Source organism: Orbicella franksi, chromosome 7 (genome assembly GCF_964199315.1).
Source record: "Orbicella franksi chromosome 7, jaOrbFran1.1, whole genome shotgun sequence".
Classification (NCBI taxonomy): Eukaryota; Metazoa; Cnidaria; class Anthozoa; order Scleractinia; family Merulinidae; genus Orbicella; species Orbicella franksi.
Window position 1 is genome coordinate 24134863 of NC_138151.1, and position 16220 is coordinate 24151082.

Genomic DNA, 16220 nt, shown 5'->3' on the forward strand with positions numbered 1-16220 from the left:
CACAAATTTGTGTGAAGATTGTATTGTAGAGAAAGATAGGTTGTATCAGTCAGACGATTACCAATTAGCCAGAGACTGGAATCCAGGGAAAGAATGTAATCTGGGAGGCTGCCGATATTCCAGTACGGCTTGGGACACTTGTGATCTGTATAAGAAAGAAGAAGACCCATTTGATACTGTAAATTAAATTGTATAAAGGATTGAAAGTGTATCAATAAAGTTCATTTTGCTGCAGACACAATGTTGAGTCACTTTTATTGGTGTTGGTTGTGTCGAGTGTGTGAAAGAGCGTATCTCAAACATGCACAAGGGGTAGTCATTCCTCTTGCATCCAGTGCTGACCCTCTCAAAGAATTCGAAGCCACAGACGTAAAGCAAAACGTCTTTCGTTTTCTCATCTTTATTATGTGGCTGAAACATCAACCCCAAGCATACGAGTGGTTCCTGACCATCCGAGAACACCACCCAGACCTCGTCGAGGCTTGCATTTTGAAGTTAGCGACGCTATGAAGAAATCAAAAGCCACCAAATTACTAGCATCTTATCACGACCCTCGCCAACCGGGTAGTTTGGGTGGGGTAACCAGTTTTGCCCGAACCCTAAAACTCCCCGTCCAAAAAGTGCGAGAGGTGTTGGAAAAGGATTTGGGCTACACGCTTCACAAACCCCGAAGGAGACGTTTCCCTACCTTACCTGTGTTGGTGTTCAACATAGATGAACAATGGGTGGCCGATCTGGTGGAATTACAAAACATATCCAAATACAACAAAGGCATGCGTTATTTACTGATGGTGATCGATGCATTTTTCAAGTACGCTTGGGTGGAACCCATCAAAACTAAAATAGGAAAAGCAGTAACCGAAGCCTTTGAGAAGATTTTGAAACGTGCCAAGGGTAGAAAACCCATCAACGTACAAACCGACGATGGTAAGGAATTCTACAATAGTACGTTTGCAGCCTTGATGAAACAAAAAAACATTCACCATTTCTCGACCAGTGGTGATACCAAAGCTAGTATCGTGGAACGTTTTAATCGTACTTTCAAGGAAAGGTTGTATCGATATTTCACGGTCAAGAACACCCTCGGCTATTTACCGGTGTTGCCAGATTTGGTCAAAGGATACAATGCATCCTACCATCACACCATCGGCATGGCACCTAACCAAGTGAATTTCAAGAATGAAAAAGAAGTGTGGGATCGCATGTACGGTAAACGTCTGTCCAGAAAACCGCAGAAAGGGTCATTGAAAGTAAAGGATAGTGTGAGACTGAATAAGAAATTCCGACAGTTTAAGAAAGGGTATTTACCAGGATGGACCAAAGAAGTATTTGTCGTGCAACGTGTCATACCTGGTGTGGTTCCCACTTACAAGATTGAGGAGTTGGATGGAACTTTGCTCAAGGGTACCTTTTATGAACAAGATTTACAAAAAGTGAACGTGTCAAAGGATGATTTATTCCGAGTGGACAAGGTCGTGAAGCGAAAAGGAAATAAAGTCTTGGTACGTTGGAAAGGTTGGTCAGATAAATACGACAGTTGGATTGACAAGAAGGACGTGAAAAAGCTTTGAGGATGAGTGAGGAGTTTTACATTACCTTACCTAGTCACAGCAATCGCGCAGAGTTTCCGCAGAACCAAAGCAATCATTTCAAGATTCGATTACCCCACCCCATCAGGTTGCAAGGATCGAGTTGGAAAGTGGGATTAATTAGCATCTCGCTACCAGATGTGAAAGTTCATCTCCCCAACTTGGTCCACGGTAACGACATCCTATTTACCATGGATTGGATCCTGAAATACCCTTCTGGTGTGTTAAAGTTTGGTAGAGCCCACTATGATCCAAAAGATCTCGGAGCCGTGGTACAGTACATTGATGGTGTTGGTTTCATGAAAAGTATGGTGACTTTTTTCGAACAGAGGCGCATCTTAAATTACCAAGGACCCCATCTCGGTAGCAGCTATACAGCATCCGATGGAAAGAGAATGTACGTGAAATTTCGTTGGGATGGAGATGATCTGCTAACGGATAACAAATCCACACACGTACGCTCCAATTACTCACCAGCATTGAAGATCAATAAAATGTTGGCCTTAAAGATGGGATGGTTGAAGGAGAGAAGCCCTGAAAATTATGACTTGGGACCCAATTTACGTCAAGAGTTTTTTACCGACACGGTACCCAATTTAGAAACGATGACACACGATCTGAAAAACAACAGGGGTGAGCCTGTGTTTTGGCTGATAGCAGAAGACCTTTTTCATCTGAGTGTTACTTGCAATTGGCGCTTCACGAATCTCAACAAAGCCTTTCAAAACGTGGTGGGCTCGACGTCACGTTCCCTGTTTATCTATTCTGACGTGGGAGGAAGTTCTGTGGTGGGAAATCAAGTCACGGATCTATTGCGAGAGGTCAATTATCGACGCACAGGGGATGGAGGTCATTACTTTGAACCGCTCCACGTTCAATATATTCCGTTGCGCAAGGCCCAGTTGGACATTATTGAGACGCAAGTGTCGGAGACCACAGGTGAATTGACCGAATTTGGTGAAGGAAACACGATTCTCACCCTTCACTTCAAACGAGCATGAAAGGTAGAAGTTTAACACGATTCAAACCTGACCCACAAGGTGGAGGTGGCTTCGTTCATGAACTGCTGAAAGCGAGTGTTAGAGGAGGTCTGAAAGGGTTAAAAAGCGGTCACGGCGTTCGAGATCGCATTCGAAAGGCGAAAGAGGGTGCGAAACGGAGTGTTAAACAAGCAGTGAAACGTAAAGCTTACGAAGTCCTAGATAGAAACATCAAGCGAAAATTCAACGACATCTTCGGCGAATAATGAATCCCATCTACTCCAGAGGCTCGAGACTCGTCAAATCTAGAAAGGGGTTGTCAACGTCATGTTGTGAAGAGTTCCCAAAAACCTCGAAACGTCGACGGAAGGTACAAAAAGGCGGATGGATTGGTCCTGAGGTCAGTAAACCTGTTGGCTACGATTGGGATCACATCTTAGCGAGAAGACAACGGAGAAGAAGAAGAAAAATATGACGGATACCTTGATGGACGGTGGCTTGTTACATCCGGGTTCCAAATCAGTCCTGAATCCTCAATTGAACCTCTTCACCGTTCCACCCACTGATCTCAGCATGTCCAGTTATCGCATTGTACCCATTCAGACCTACACGACAGGCATCAACCCCGTGGAATTCCAGGTGGATCCTCAAGAAGATTATGTGGATCTCAGTCGAAGTTTCTTTGAGATTGAGTTGGCACTCGAACTGGCGAATGGTGATAATGTAGTCCAAGCCACGAGACTCTGGCCCACGAACAATTTGGCCCACACTTTGTTCAAACAGATCAGTGTGAGACTCAATGGTACCTTGATCAGTCCTCAGACCGACACTTATCACTACAAAGCATACCTGGAAACATTGCTCAACTACAACAGAGATGATGGAGAAACCGTGTTAAAGCCTCAAGGTTGGTACAATGCTCTGGACTTTCCAACGCCATTGACTGTAAACAACACAAACACGGAAGGAGATGGGCATGAGGCTTTCCAAGCATTGTCCTCCAACCAACAAGCTTCAGTGCAACTCATGAAAGCAGAACAAAGCAATTACACGGATGGGAAACGACACGTGCTAAGGTTCACACCCCACATTGAGGTGTTCCACTTAAACAAATTGCTGGTACCTGGTGTGCAGATTGGAATCCAGATGTACTTCAATTCTCCCAATTTGTTTTTGAATGGTGTGAACGTAGCTGGAAGATTGACACACGAAGAGGTCAAAGTGAGAATGTACCTGTGTCAAGTAAGGCTCAACCCCAGTGTCTACCGAGAGTTGATGACGAAAATGAACGTCAACAGAACCATAGTGGCTTACCCGACCGTGAGAAGCGAAATCAGGACCTTCAACATGCAAGGGAACCAGCAAAGATACGAGTGCAACAATTTATTTCAAGGCAGAATTCCTAACAGAGTCATCGTTGGGCTTGTGCTTTCAGAAGCCTTCAATGGTACTGCGGCACATGACCCATTCTGTTTTCAAAAGTTTGGTGTGAGTAACATCAGGCAACTGGTCAGAGGAGAAGAGTACCCTTACGAGACCCTGGAGCTAGTGCACAACGACGGTACCCAAGATCTGAGAGGTTACTATCGATTCTTACAAGCTACAGGATGTTTGTGCAAACATCAAGGTAACATGGTCAGAGGCGAAGACTGGGGTCAAGGCAAGAATTGCACACTGTTTGTATTTGACAATGCAGCCAACGGATGTTTGGACAGTCCGGTGTTGAACCCCAAGCAGTCAGGAGAGTTACAGATCGTGCTGAACTTCGGTGTACCACCAGGTAACAACATCACAGTCATCTTGTACGGAGAGTTTGAAAACCTCTTGGAAATAGACAAGAACAAAGCCGTTTTGTACGACATTTACCAACGCTAATGGAAAAAGTACCTCTGAATAACGTGCAACTGGATCATTTGGCGAAAGCGGATGCCATTTTGAAACCTTACTTTTACGGGACGGTGGCTTGTGATCGATTACCACGTCGACCGATCAAGAAAGAACCTCGTGGGTACATTGTAAACACAGATCCACATGATAGACCGGGCCGACACTGGCTGGCGCTTTGGACCCATAGTGGGAATGTGTGCGAGGTGATGGACAGCTACGCCCTACCTTTAGAGACTTACAAGTCAACACAGCCTTTGCAAGACTGGTTAAAAAGTCAATGGAAACATGTCAATTACAATGGACAGTCGCTGCAATCGATTTACAGTAAAAGATGTGGTGATTACGCCTTGTTCTATTTAAAAGACAGAGCGAGAGGTCAAAGCATGAACGAGTTCTTGAGGCGTTTCTCGAAACATGATTATGTAGACAACGATCACAAAATAGGCCAGATGTTAAAGAAGTTGATCGAGAAAGAGTTAGAATGGGATAAAGTGTGTAAAGTGAAACATCACCAAGACACCTCTCGTTGCGGTGTGCGATATTTAGTGTAATGATTGTTGGTTTGATATTAAAATACGATTGAAAACGTTCATTTTCCGTGTGATGATCTTGTAGTACAATGGTTAGTATTCTGGACTGTCACTCGAGAGATCAGGGCTCCATTCCCCGTTGGGTGGAATTTTTCCTTTCCATGCGGTATCAAAAGTAGTATGCCCATGCGCGTTTGGTCATTTGGACTCATGGAACGACGCAAGTCTTTTCGATTTCACACCCCTTCCAGTCTGTTGGTGGTGGGTCCTTCAGGGTGTGGCAAGACTGTGTTTACCACCAAACTTTTACTGAACAACCTCGATTTGTTTCATACCCCACCCTCCCAAATACATTATTGTTACGGAGTGTGGCAAAACAGGTTTCAGACCATGAAAGAACAGGGGGTCAAGTTTCACGAAGACGTTCCCGACACAGATCAACTGAAAACGTGGTTTCCTAAAGGCGGATTACTCGTGTTGGACGATCTAATGGCTGAAGGAGGGAACGATAAACGAGTGTTGGATCTGTTCACCAAACATTCTCACCATCAGAACGTCACCGTGCTCTACTTGTGCCAAGACATGTTTCCGCCGGGGAAATATGCCAAGAGTATTTCCAGAAACGCCCACTATGTCGTAGCCTTCAAGAATCCACGAGATCAATTAGGCATGAGAAATTTACTGTTACAGGCATTTCCCACCCAATGGCAAGTTTTACAAGACACGTTTCAACGTTTGACAGAACGTCCGTTCGGATACATGGTCTTGGATTTACATCCAGGCAGTTCGGACGATCAAAGGATTCTCAGCCACCTTTTAAAGGACGAAGGATGTATTAGATGTCACAAATTCATCGAGACATCGTGATGAGTTCTTCCCAAGATTCAATCACTACCGTATCTCTAATGAACGGATCCAAGAAAAGCGCCCAGTTGGTAAACAAAGATTTGTTGTACCGATTGGATGGGTTGTTTGCCTTTTACCACCGTCAGTGGTGGTGTCATCGCCAGATGTTTTACCACTTTAAGTGGTGCCACGGTTGTTTGAACGCTTTGGCATTGATCATCGTGGCAGCAGGCATTGTCGTAGGATCCGTCTTAGAAAACAGTCTCCTGATTGCATGTTTAACTGCCGCTGGAACTGTGATTACGGGGTGGAACGATTTCAAAAAGTTTTCGTTCAAAATCGACATGTGTCGCTTTGCCTACACCACTTACGACAAAACATTGATCGAATTGAGAACCTACGTGCGAGGACTTCCGATGGAGGAGTTTGAGGGATTTTTAATCAAGATGCAAACCTTGGATGACACAATCACTGATTTCACACCCCCAGTATCTGACAAGTGCGTGCAAGAATACGAACAACGATTTCGCTACGACCACGTCGATAAAAGCTGGAGCACTTACGTGTGAGTGGTAGTATGTGTCATGAAGAGCAAACGAACAGTTCGTAAAAAACCAAGGAGACGTAGGAGGACACAAAAAGGGGGATTGTTACCATTGGCAGCTCTCATTCCAGCTTTAGTAGCAGCAGGCAAGGCGGCGGCTCTAGGAGGAATCTCTGGTGCAGCTGGTTACGGTGTGAAAAAAGGTTTGGAAGTTGCTTCGCGTAAACGTCGACGATGAAAAATAAACCAAAAACCAAGAAAAGAAGTAAACAGCGAGGTGGAGCATTGGCAGGACGTAAACATAGATTGGTTGACAAGATCGCCGAAGGAGCTTGTATGTTCTTATCGGGACCCTCACCTACCTTTGCTACGCTGGCTTTGAAATTAGCGGGTCAGGCAGCAAAAGGAATCAGAGACAATGTGAATCACTATAACAAGAGACAACGTGGAGGTGCACTGTTTACTGTTCTCAAGAATGCAGCCAAGATCGGGTACAAGCTCGGAAAGGACAAACGGTATAAGAGAATGGGTGTAAAGGGTGTCACAGGCAGTTACAACAGACGCCCTGCACCTTGGGAAGTATGATTCGATTGCGCAGACAACGCCCTTTCTTGGAAACTATTCTCCAAGAGGCCAATCGGAACAGGAGACAGGAGATGTTAGAACATGCTAATGCAGATCAAATCAACGCCGTAAGCGACATGGTTCTCAATCTATTACGAAAGAGAATTCCCGTTCACCCAATCACCATGGCGAAACTGCATCGCTATAAGACAACGCTACGCGAGGTGGGGAAACGCAGAAACTCGGTCAAGAGGCGAAGAGAACATCTCCAAAAACAAAAAGGTGGCGGATTCTGGCAAGGTTTGAACGACGTGTTCCAAGCATGTCGATGTTAAACACCAAACCCAAAGACACCTTGAGCGAATTGGTCAGGTTATTACAACAAGCCAACGAAAGAGAAGACGCCCTGAAACGTGATGTGGAACATTGGCATCGAGCTTACAACGCCCTCCTTCAAGAGCATATGGCATTTAAGTACGAGGATCTGTGTTCAGCTTGCAAACGACACCGCGACGAGACCGAAGCAGGTGAGACCATCCTGTTGTGTAAGGAGTGTTCTACAGTAGAAGAAACGAAACATAGCCTGGAGCTGAAACTAGAAAAGGTTCATCAAGAGGTTCGTTACTGGCAAGACTGCTACGAAACGTTACTCCAACAACATTTCGAGGATGACAGAAGAGGTCATGATGGTACCCACAAAAGAGTTTGACCAATTGGTTCAGTATTACAAAGGAGAAGTCACCGACAATGCCTTGTTGAACAAAGCGGGTCGATTGGCCGCCGAAAGTCACGTGATACTCCGTGATAAATCGATTCCAGATTCGATTGCCATCAAGAAAATTAAACCTCTAGCTCGTCAGAGAGGTCGTTTAACCAAACGTATCAGACAAATTGGTCCTTTGTCGAGCAATAGTGTTGATGTCGGTGAAGAGGAAAATGGAGAGGAAGGAGATTTGGTGAAGGGTCCGTTGGAAACCATGTTCAAACAATTGATTAAGAACGCTTCTCGAGGTACAAAAACACCAAAGATCAAGGAAGAAGCTACATCGTCTACGTCAGGTGTTAAAAAGAAGCAACCCGCTGCTAAAACACCCATTCCACCACCTGACTCGGATCTGGGAACGCTCCTAAGAAAGGCTGACATTCTCCTGGGTAAAGACAAGCGCAAAGGCAAGGGCAAACGTAAAAACGAGGCCGAACGTTTAAAACCTACGAGTGGTTGGGAAGACTGGGCCAAAGGAAAGAAACTGAGAAGAAATCTAAAACACGATTATGATTCGGTCTAAGACCCGTACGCGCAAGTATCGCCAACGTGGACGTGGTTTTGACATTCAAAAATTGCTAGGCAAGACGGGGATTGAATTTCACTGGCCTGGGTACCAGTACATGGGGCCTGGGACCAAGTTGGCAAAGAGACTGAAACGAGGAGACCCAGGCATCAACCGACTGGACAAGATTGCCAAACAACACGACATCGATTACAGTCGCGCTAAGAATTTGCAAGACAAGTGGAAAGCAGATACAAAGATGATCAAGGCCATAACGATGTTACCCGGCAACAAAACGGTGACTGAAAAGATTGTGAAAAGAATCATGCAGGCGAAGAAAAAGTTAAAATTGTAATCGATTCTCCCTTTGGAGTTCATGTTGTTATTATTCAATAAAAGTTGACAAATGAAATATCAGACTCTGTGTTCGTTTTAAAGCAAAGTTTAGTATTAAAATCCTGATTACAATATGTGTGCTCTATTTTAGAAACCAGGCTTTTTACTCGGTCAACACGGAAACGAGATTAATCACGTCAAAGGGGGCGGGGCTTCTGGTTACCATGGATACGTCAAACTCGAGAAAACAATAGAACTCCTTTCCATAACAATACTTTTTCATTTGCATGACACTACCTGTCAAATTCGTACTGGACTAGCCCATACCACTGCTTGTCTTGTATCCAATTTTGCGCTGTCACTGATCTGTAGATCGTGCGGATGTTATCGATTTTCTTTCCTTTTTTTTAACATCATATGATATTAAAAGATTAAGGAAGGCAGTTCGCTCAAGACCTTATAGCTTTTTTAATTGCAATATAACTTGTCTATTAAATAAACATGTACATGGGTCTAAAATCATGTCGAAATGTTTGAATGCCAGTGGTTCGCGACATTTGATTTATTTCTTTTTTGTCTCCCACGTATCGAGATATTACCAATAACCTTCTGTTTCAGATTATCCACCGAGACCTAGCAGCTCGTAATGTGTTTGTTGGTGAAAAAGAAACATGTAAAGTGACAGACTTTGGAATGGCCAGAGATGTTCAAGAGGACAACATTTACGAACGAAAATCAAAGGCAAGAGTCAAGATGAAGCGTCCCGGAGACTTGTCTCTTCAATACCCTTCGCTTGAACTGTTCGGGAGACAAGTCTCTGAGACAAAATGAAACTAATCCAACCGCAGATCAGTATTTATTTTAATTATTTTTCAAAGTCCGCTTTGCTCTGAAGAAGGGCTAACGCTTGAAATGTCAGCTTCATTAAGTCGCCATAGTGGTTAATTTAACATTATTTATTGCCTTGGTATATATATCCCATTGTGACACTCATTTTAACAATTTCAGTTTTACTCTTTAAAAGCAAAAGAGTGGAAAACAATACTTTTTTCCCAAGATTTTGAGCTAGGTGTCTCTAGGTGTCCCTATCCTCCAATCACTGTCCTCATGTACATACTACGAGGGACCAGTCCCTGCAACATGTTCCCTCGTGTAAACTCTTCAAGAGACTAATCACAGGGACTATTCCGGTGCCTTGTGAAACGTTATCATTATACCGAATAATCGGGTATCTAACTACTAACTCATAAATCAAACCCCAGTACTGCCCTTCTCGTCTGCCTTTCAGCTAAAAACTTCTGTTCTTTCTCTAGGGGCGTGTTCCTGTTAAGTGGACTACAATGGAAGCGTTCCTTTGTGGGACGTATTCAACAAAAAGCGATGTGTGAGTAGTACATGTACCAGGATGACCATATTACTTTACTTGACTAATAATAACAGCTTCTTTTGCTCGTCCATGTTAAGACAGAAAAGATACCTTGCATCAATTAATCTTAACCCTGATTTGATATGTCCCGGGTTGTCTGAAAGGTGGATAACACTATCCAGCGGATAAATCACTATCCAGCGGATAGCGTGGTTTGTTTTGTTAACACTTATTCACTGGATAGCTGTTTATGCGGTGGATAGCGTTATGCGGCCTTAGAATAACTGTGGCCAGACTGGTAGTAGTGAATTCGTCAAAGATTTTGGACTGTTTGTTGTTATTATTTACATGGAAACAAGGAATTTTTTTTGCCTAAGACATGAGAGAAAGTTCTTCCAAATCTTGTCATACATATGCACAACCTGCAAAATTATATTACTATTTATAGCATCATTCCTTAGAAGGGCAGTAGTATAGTAGCATCCAGGAGACGAACCGAAGAACTTCCAATGCTATTATTTTTAAGTATCAACGTCTGTTTTCACCATACCATAACTATCATTTAAACACTTATTTGTCTAGCAGGTGTAGTTACGGAGTTCTCCTTTACGAGATTGTCACGATAGGTAAGCTAGGTAGCGGCTTGCACCTTAGTAGTTTTTTTACTGCGCCTTTCCATAACACGCAACATCTACTCAACAACGGTCACGTGCTTGGAAGCTAGAGCTTCTGGGTTGAAGTTCCCTTCTGACCCTAGCTAGAGTTTGTTTACCATAGACCCGAGTTCAACTCTTCGACCAAGTTTGCAAGATGGCTAAGTGGTCTGTTTCCTCTCAAATAGCATTCATAATTCGTTGCATTTTGTTTTCAATATTCGTTTCTAATGTTTGTTTTGTTACCCCGGAATGGCCTCTCATTAGGAGAAGATACTTAATGATTTTTTTCTAATAGCAACCATTCTACTTATAAATTGCTGCAGAAATAGTTACAATTTTAAGATTGTGTTTATTTTGGAAGGAATCGTGGTCTTGATGTCTTATGAAACTGAAATGTTCTCTTCCAGGTGGTTCACCATATCCACGGATGGATGGCAGAAAAATTGTACACTGGCTGCAGCAAGGACACAGAATGTCGAAGCCACAACACGTGGATGAAAAATTGTAAGCAGCTCTCGTTTTTCACTTTAATGTCCACATTAGTTTTTACAATAACTGACTTATTTCTCGCGCGCTGATTGACTCATTTTTATCATCAATAAAAGTACAGACGGATAAGATTTTAATTTATGCAAGCTTGTGGTTTCACAACCACTTTGACAATGTTATTACGCAATTTATCATCAATAAGAGGACAGACGCATAAAAAAAGTGACGACAGTTTGTTAAGTTGAGCATGAAATTAGTTGCAGTAGTTGCTTGAGTTCTACCATTTAATAGAATTAGTCTTCAGGCGCCTATGGGTGTAGATATGTCCAGGATTGAAGGCTAATGAGATTCAAATTCCTCATGGTGAACATCACAAAGTGCTCTCATTGGTAAAAAGTCGCCAAAACACACACAGTTCTGTCAAATATGAAGTAATATGAAAATGTCAACTAACAATGCCAAATATGAAGTACTGAGTGAACAATACTTGCGTTCAATCCAGGACATAACTGTACCGGCAAGGAAAATAGATGACATGAGGTGCTAAATGAATACTAGCATCAAGAAATTATTATCCTGAATTATCTAGTTCACCAAGAAGCCCAACTAAAACGTTAGCACGCCCCCTTCCCTCTTTGCCTCTTCCCCGTTTCCCTGAAAGAGATGCTAATCCATTTAAGTTTATCCACCCGGCATTTTTTCCCCTTGGTGTAAAATTTCAACAATACCAGAGTTTTAAGGGCCGCAGTCACGGCTCGAACACAGACCACTAATCATCATAAGTAGCGGAGCTTCGGCGGCCGGAAGAGCCTCCAAGCGGAGCCCCATACTCATATAGGAAAGTAAAGGAAACCCATGAGTTGATTTTCTCATGGTTATCATGGCTAACGGTATTGCTCGTGGGCGCGTGCGCACGACGGCGACGACGACGACGGAGTCGCGCAACATGGCGTCCAAATTCCAAATAATAGGCTGGCAGAGACCTGCAGCCTTGGTTTACCGTGCACTTCTTTGATATTGGGCATCCATGTCATAATCAATTGTCACCTGTCAAAACAATGGTTTCCGCTGACCAGTATCACGTGACCATATCGCGGGCTCAGGTCTACGGCTTATCGGCGTCACGTGTTTTTTTTAAGTAAACCGCTGACCAAGTGCTGGTTTTCGATTGGATCGCGGGGTCTTGTCAAGTTAACTTGTTGAAAACAGGGCAGGATTGTTCGGAAGCCGGTTAACGCTAACCCAGGATTAAAAGTTAATGGAATTATAACTTTTTTTCTTTACAAATTTTTTTTCCTGCTTTGTTTTGTGTATATGATGATTATTAAAACTCAAAACAGAAGGCCAAACAATAGATAGAAAACCTTACCGCAAAGTTACAAAACTCAAATCAAAATTCTACCTAGCTTTTCCAGGGTTAGCTTAATCGGGTTCTGAATAACCCGACCCAGGAGCTACACTTTTAGGCTGGCCTAAATCTATGTATTAGAATTCTACTAGTATACTAATGCAAATGCCCTAAATTTGATTGGCTGAGCCATTGAACAGTATCAGCCATTAGTGTGCAGTGGCTGGAGGTTGTCTAGGAAATGTTGACGTGTTTTTCGTTTTTCCAAGGTTTTGAAGGAACGTTTTGATGCGAATGGATAATTAAATTCCTGAGAAGTCAAAATGAAGGACATTCACGCTTTCTTGACATTTAAAAAAGTTGAAATTATTGAAAAAAACTGATGCGCGCGCACACATAATTTATATTTTAAATTACAATTCAATCTGAGCGACCTTTTTCAGACGCAAAGCTTAATAATACGTCAAGAAATAATTGGAAACCGTTATTTGAAGTAAATTTTAGTAAGAATTTTACTAAAACAATTAGATTATGAGCTCGTTATTCCTATGAGGTGATAGTTGATGAGGCCGAAGGCCGAATCAACTATCACCTCATAGAAGTCTCAAGCTCATAATCTAATTGTTAATTATTACGCCACCACGCCTCCTACCGGATGCAACATCATGACTTTTTAATTTATTCAGTGTTAGATATGGAATAATGACGAAATCTTGGAAAGAAAACCCAGATGAAAGACCAACATTTACTGAATTGAGGAATGAACTCAAAGAAATGGAAAACCAACACAAGGTAAGCTCATGGGGATTGATTTTCAATTGTCAAAATTAATTTCAGTTACAAAACAGCACTAGGAATGTTCATCAGAAGTTATAGTGAACCAGCCCAGACGGCTGCCGTTTGCGTTTGTTGTTTAAACGCGCTTAAGAAACCAAGTGAAAGGATTGATCAGAGCTCATAATAATACCAAGTAATATTTCTTTTCACGGATAATTTTTGTTTTTTTGAATATACCGAAATTCAACGGGGACACGAGGTAATTTCGGGTAGACACTACAAAATTGCGTAAAAGTACCTGTCATTCAAGTTAGATTATATTATGCATGATGCAAATAAGAAACAATTATCGTGACGAGCTATTGAATACTTGCACGGTAAAAGTTCGAAGAACCCTTGCAAGCCAAGTGATTGTTTTCTATGTTTTCTTCTCCGCAAAGGTTGATCAACATGGAAATGTATGACAAGCAGTTGTACGCAAACGTTGAAGATTTGGTCGTGTAGGAGAACTGAGGCTCCTTTTCATAATAATAGTGCAGGAGACAGTACTGACTGACTGTATATAGACATTGTAACAGTTACTCCCATAACTAATTAACAATTAGATTATGAGTTCGAGATTTCTATGAGGTGATAGTTGATGAGGCCTTCGGCCTCACCAACTATCACCTCATAGAAATGGAGAGCGAATAATCTTAATTTTTTTAGTAGAATTCTAACTGAAATTATCGCAAATAACGGTTTTCAATTATTTTTCTCCGCATTAATAAAATCGCACGTATTGAACTGTCCTTGGTAATTTTGCAGTTGTATACGCGCGCGCACCCGATTTTTCAATAATGTCAAGTTTTTGAAGTCAAGAAAACGTCAATTTCCTTTTTTCAGTCGTCTTAGGGATGTAATTATCTATTTACATTTAAACTTTCTTCCAAAACTTCGGAAAAACGATACAAAAGTCGCATTTTGTGGACGATCGACAGCTACTGCACTCTAATGGCTGATAGTATATGAGTAGCTTAGCCAATCAGATTGCAGCATTTGCATTAGTATACCAGTATAATTCTACTAATCAGAATTAGTATTGTGATGATATATTTTGGCATTGGAATTTAGATTTTTAGAAAATATGTATTCAATTATAAACCGTTTTTTGACACTTGCCCAAAATTTCCTCAGTAGAGAAAAAATGAACTTGGTTAGAATTATTTCACTGAGTTCGCGAAAAACAAAAGATTTGTTTGGTCTTGCTTTTATACAAGAAAAAGAATCTTGATAGGCTGGTGTCGAAGAACTGTTTGTTCTAGTTAATAAGATTCTTACAAAACTATTTAAAAAGGATGCCGATCCCTCGTAAACCATGTGATTCCTTACAACCAGTTCACCAAACGTCGTGCCCTTAGATGGGATTTAAACTGAACGTAGTTATAAATTCTCAGTTCTAAGTTATAAGTACCGTAATTATAAGTTCATTTCCTTATCACCGAGAAAGAAATATAGTGAGAGGCTCATGAGGAAGCCGCGCCAAGCACCTCTACTATCGCCACAATACGAGCATTATTGTCCGAATGGTGTTGTGGTTCAAGCCCTGACTAGTATACAGGCGGAGGATGTGAGTGAAATCATACCCATGGCAGAATTTTTTTCACGCTTTTATTCAGTAAAACATGAACTGGTTATGCAACGCTTTCGAGTGTTGTACCATGGAAAATCCCACGAATCAATTTCTCTGTTTACACCCAAGCCTTCAGGCAAGTGTGCATACTAAGAAAATACAAGTTGCAAGTGGGATATTCCACGGTATCCCACGAGAAAGCATTGCATAACTACTTTATACCATACCATAGAAATTACAGTGGCCAAAACGATGCAGCGCGCAGTGGGAAGGTAGAAAGTAACATCTTTGAGTATCAGGAGGGAGGGGGCGACTCTATCGTTTTCCGGTATTGATTCGTTACCGACTCATTGCTACCGGTGTGACGTCACATACCAACGCGTGAGCGCTTCGACTAGCTTATTCAGATTACGCCGTTGAAGAAGGATAACAGAGGTTAAGAAAGACAAAAAAACATGCCTTATATCGCCTTTGTTCGCTAACTAAGTGTAGTTGTGTACAGTTTATTGTTGCTTTTTGTCTGTGTGCATCATTTTTTTTTTTTTAAAGTAAAACCAGTGAGCAGCACGTGTGCGAACTACTTGAGTTGTGAAACTTTTTTATTTTCTCCTACGCGTTTCGTGTGACTAGCGCACACTTCTTCAGGGAGTTTAACAATACAATCAAGTATACCTGTATATATACCTAGATACAATTCTGCATTTCGCAAAAAACGACACCTACGGATTTGCGTATACAAACCGCTCGGTAATGCGTCTAGGAAACAGGCGTAAAAATATTATTAAGGTGTGACATATTTTAAGTGTGACATAACTATTTGGGGCCCACAGTTTTAGCTAAAACTGTTTTGTGCGCGCATTATCGTGTATCCTTGTTGAAGTTTGTTGCGGGTAAGTGGCGGGACCGCCGTCTTGAAAACGGGATGAGAGAGGTCAACTTAAAACCTTCTTGTTTTCTCTCCTAAATGTCTTACCAATATTCTCGTTAATAGAAGGTTTTATGCGTTTATAGTATACGTTTAATCTGCGTGTATCTCTGTGTCGGTTGAACCAGCCGTTCCTCTCATCAATCCGTTTGAGTGTTGAGATGTTTATTTCTTGATTTCCACCAAAATTTCCCTGCGATGTGATCGGTTTTTGTATGTTTTGGAGAACTTTTGGTGGTAGTTATGAGGCCTTCGAATTCAATTCTTTGTGTTTCAACTTCGTTTGCCTTTTGTGTTTTAATTGTGTCCACTGTATGGTGATATTTTTTGGCTTTAATCGTACAGCAGCTTTATTTGTTGGCTTTTGTTGTGAGGGTTTGTTGGCTTTTTTTTCCTGTCCCGTTGCAACTGTTGACTTATTGCTGTCCACTGCAGTTGTGGTGTTCAGTGTTGTGATTTCATACTTACAACAAAGTTCAAATTAGAGTTAGCCTGAGTAAGCT

General features: G+C 41.9%; 4 protein-coding genes across 4 annotated transcripts in view; all 4 read left to right on the plus strand.

The window, feature by feature from the left end:
- LOC145492291 (uncharacterized) overlaps positions 1–16220 on the plus strand; it is a 175111-nt gene that overhangs the window by 89839 nt on the left and 69052 nt on the right. The gene's annotated exons all lie outside the window — the stretch shown is intronic.
- Positions 3041–4446, plus strand: LOC145492346 (uncharacterized protein F54H12.2-like). Its single transcript, XM_081471787.1, has one exon. The coding sequence runs from the start codon at positions 3041–3043 to the stop codon at positions 4442–4444; it is 1404 nt and encodes a 467-aa protein (XP_081327913.1). The 3' UTR covers positions 4445–4446.
- LOC145492456 (uncharacterized) lies at positions 5167–6092 on the plus strand. The gene has a single exon (XM_081471907.1). It carries the CDS (start codon positions 5167–5169, stop codon positions 5851–5853), a length of 687 nt encoding a protein of 228 aa, XP_081328033.1. The 3' UTR covers positions 5854–6092.
- On the plus strand, positions 10782–13737 carry LOC145492694 (tyrosine-protein kinase receptor Tie-1-like). Its single transcript, XM_081472099.1, has 4 exons — positions 10782–11070; positions 13096–13231; positions 13476–13489; positions 13621–13737. The coding sequence occupies exons 1-4, from the start codon at positions 10949–10951 to the stop codon at positions 13682–13684; spliced, it is 336 nt and encodes a 111-aa protein (XP_081328225.1). The 5' UTR covers positions 10782–10948; the 3' UTR covers positions 13685–13737.

Coding starts and splice junctions, on each gene's coding strand:
- LOC145492346 (XM_081471787.1), top strand. CDS start 3,041: ATGACGGATACCTTGATGGACGGTGGCTTGTTACATCCGGGTTCCAAA.
- LOC145492456 (XM_081471907.1), top strand. CDS start 5,167: ATGCCCATGCGCGTTTGGTCATTTGGACTCATGGAACGACGCAAGTCT.
- LOC145492694 (XM_081472099.1), top strand. CDS start 10,949: ATGAAACTGAAATGTTCTCTTCCAGGTGGTTCACCATATCCACGGATG. Junction 11,071..13,095: donor CAACACGTGGATGAAAAATT/GTAAGCAGCTCT, acceptor ATTCAGTGTTAG/ATATGGAATAATGACGAAAT.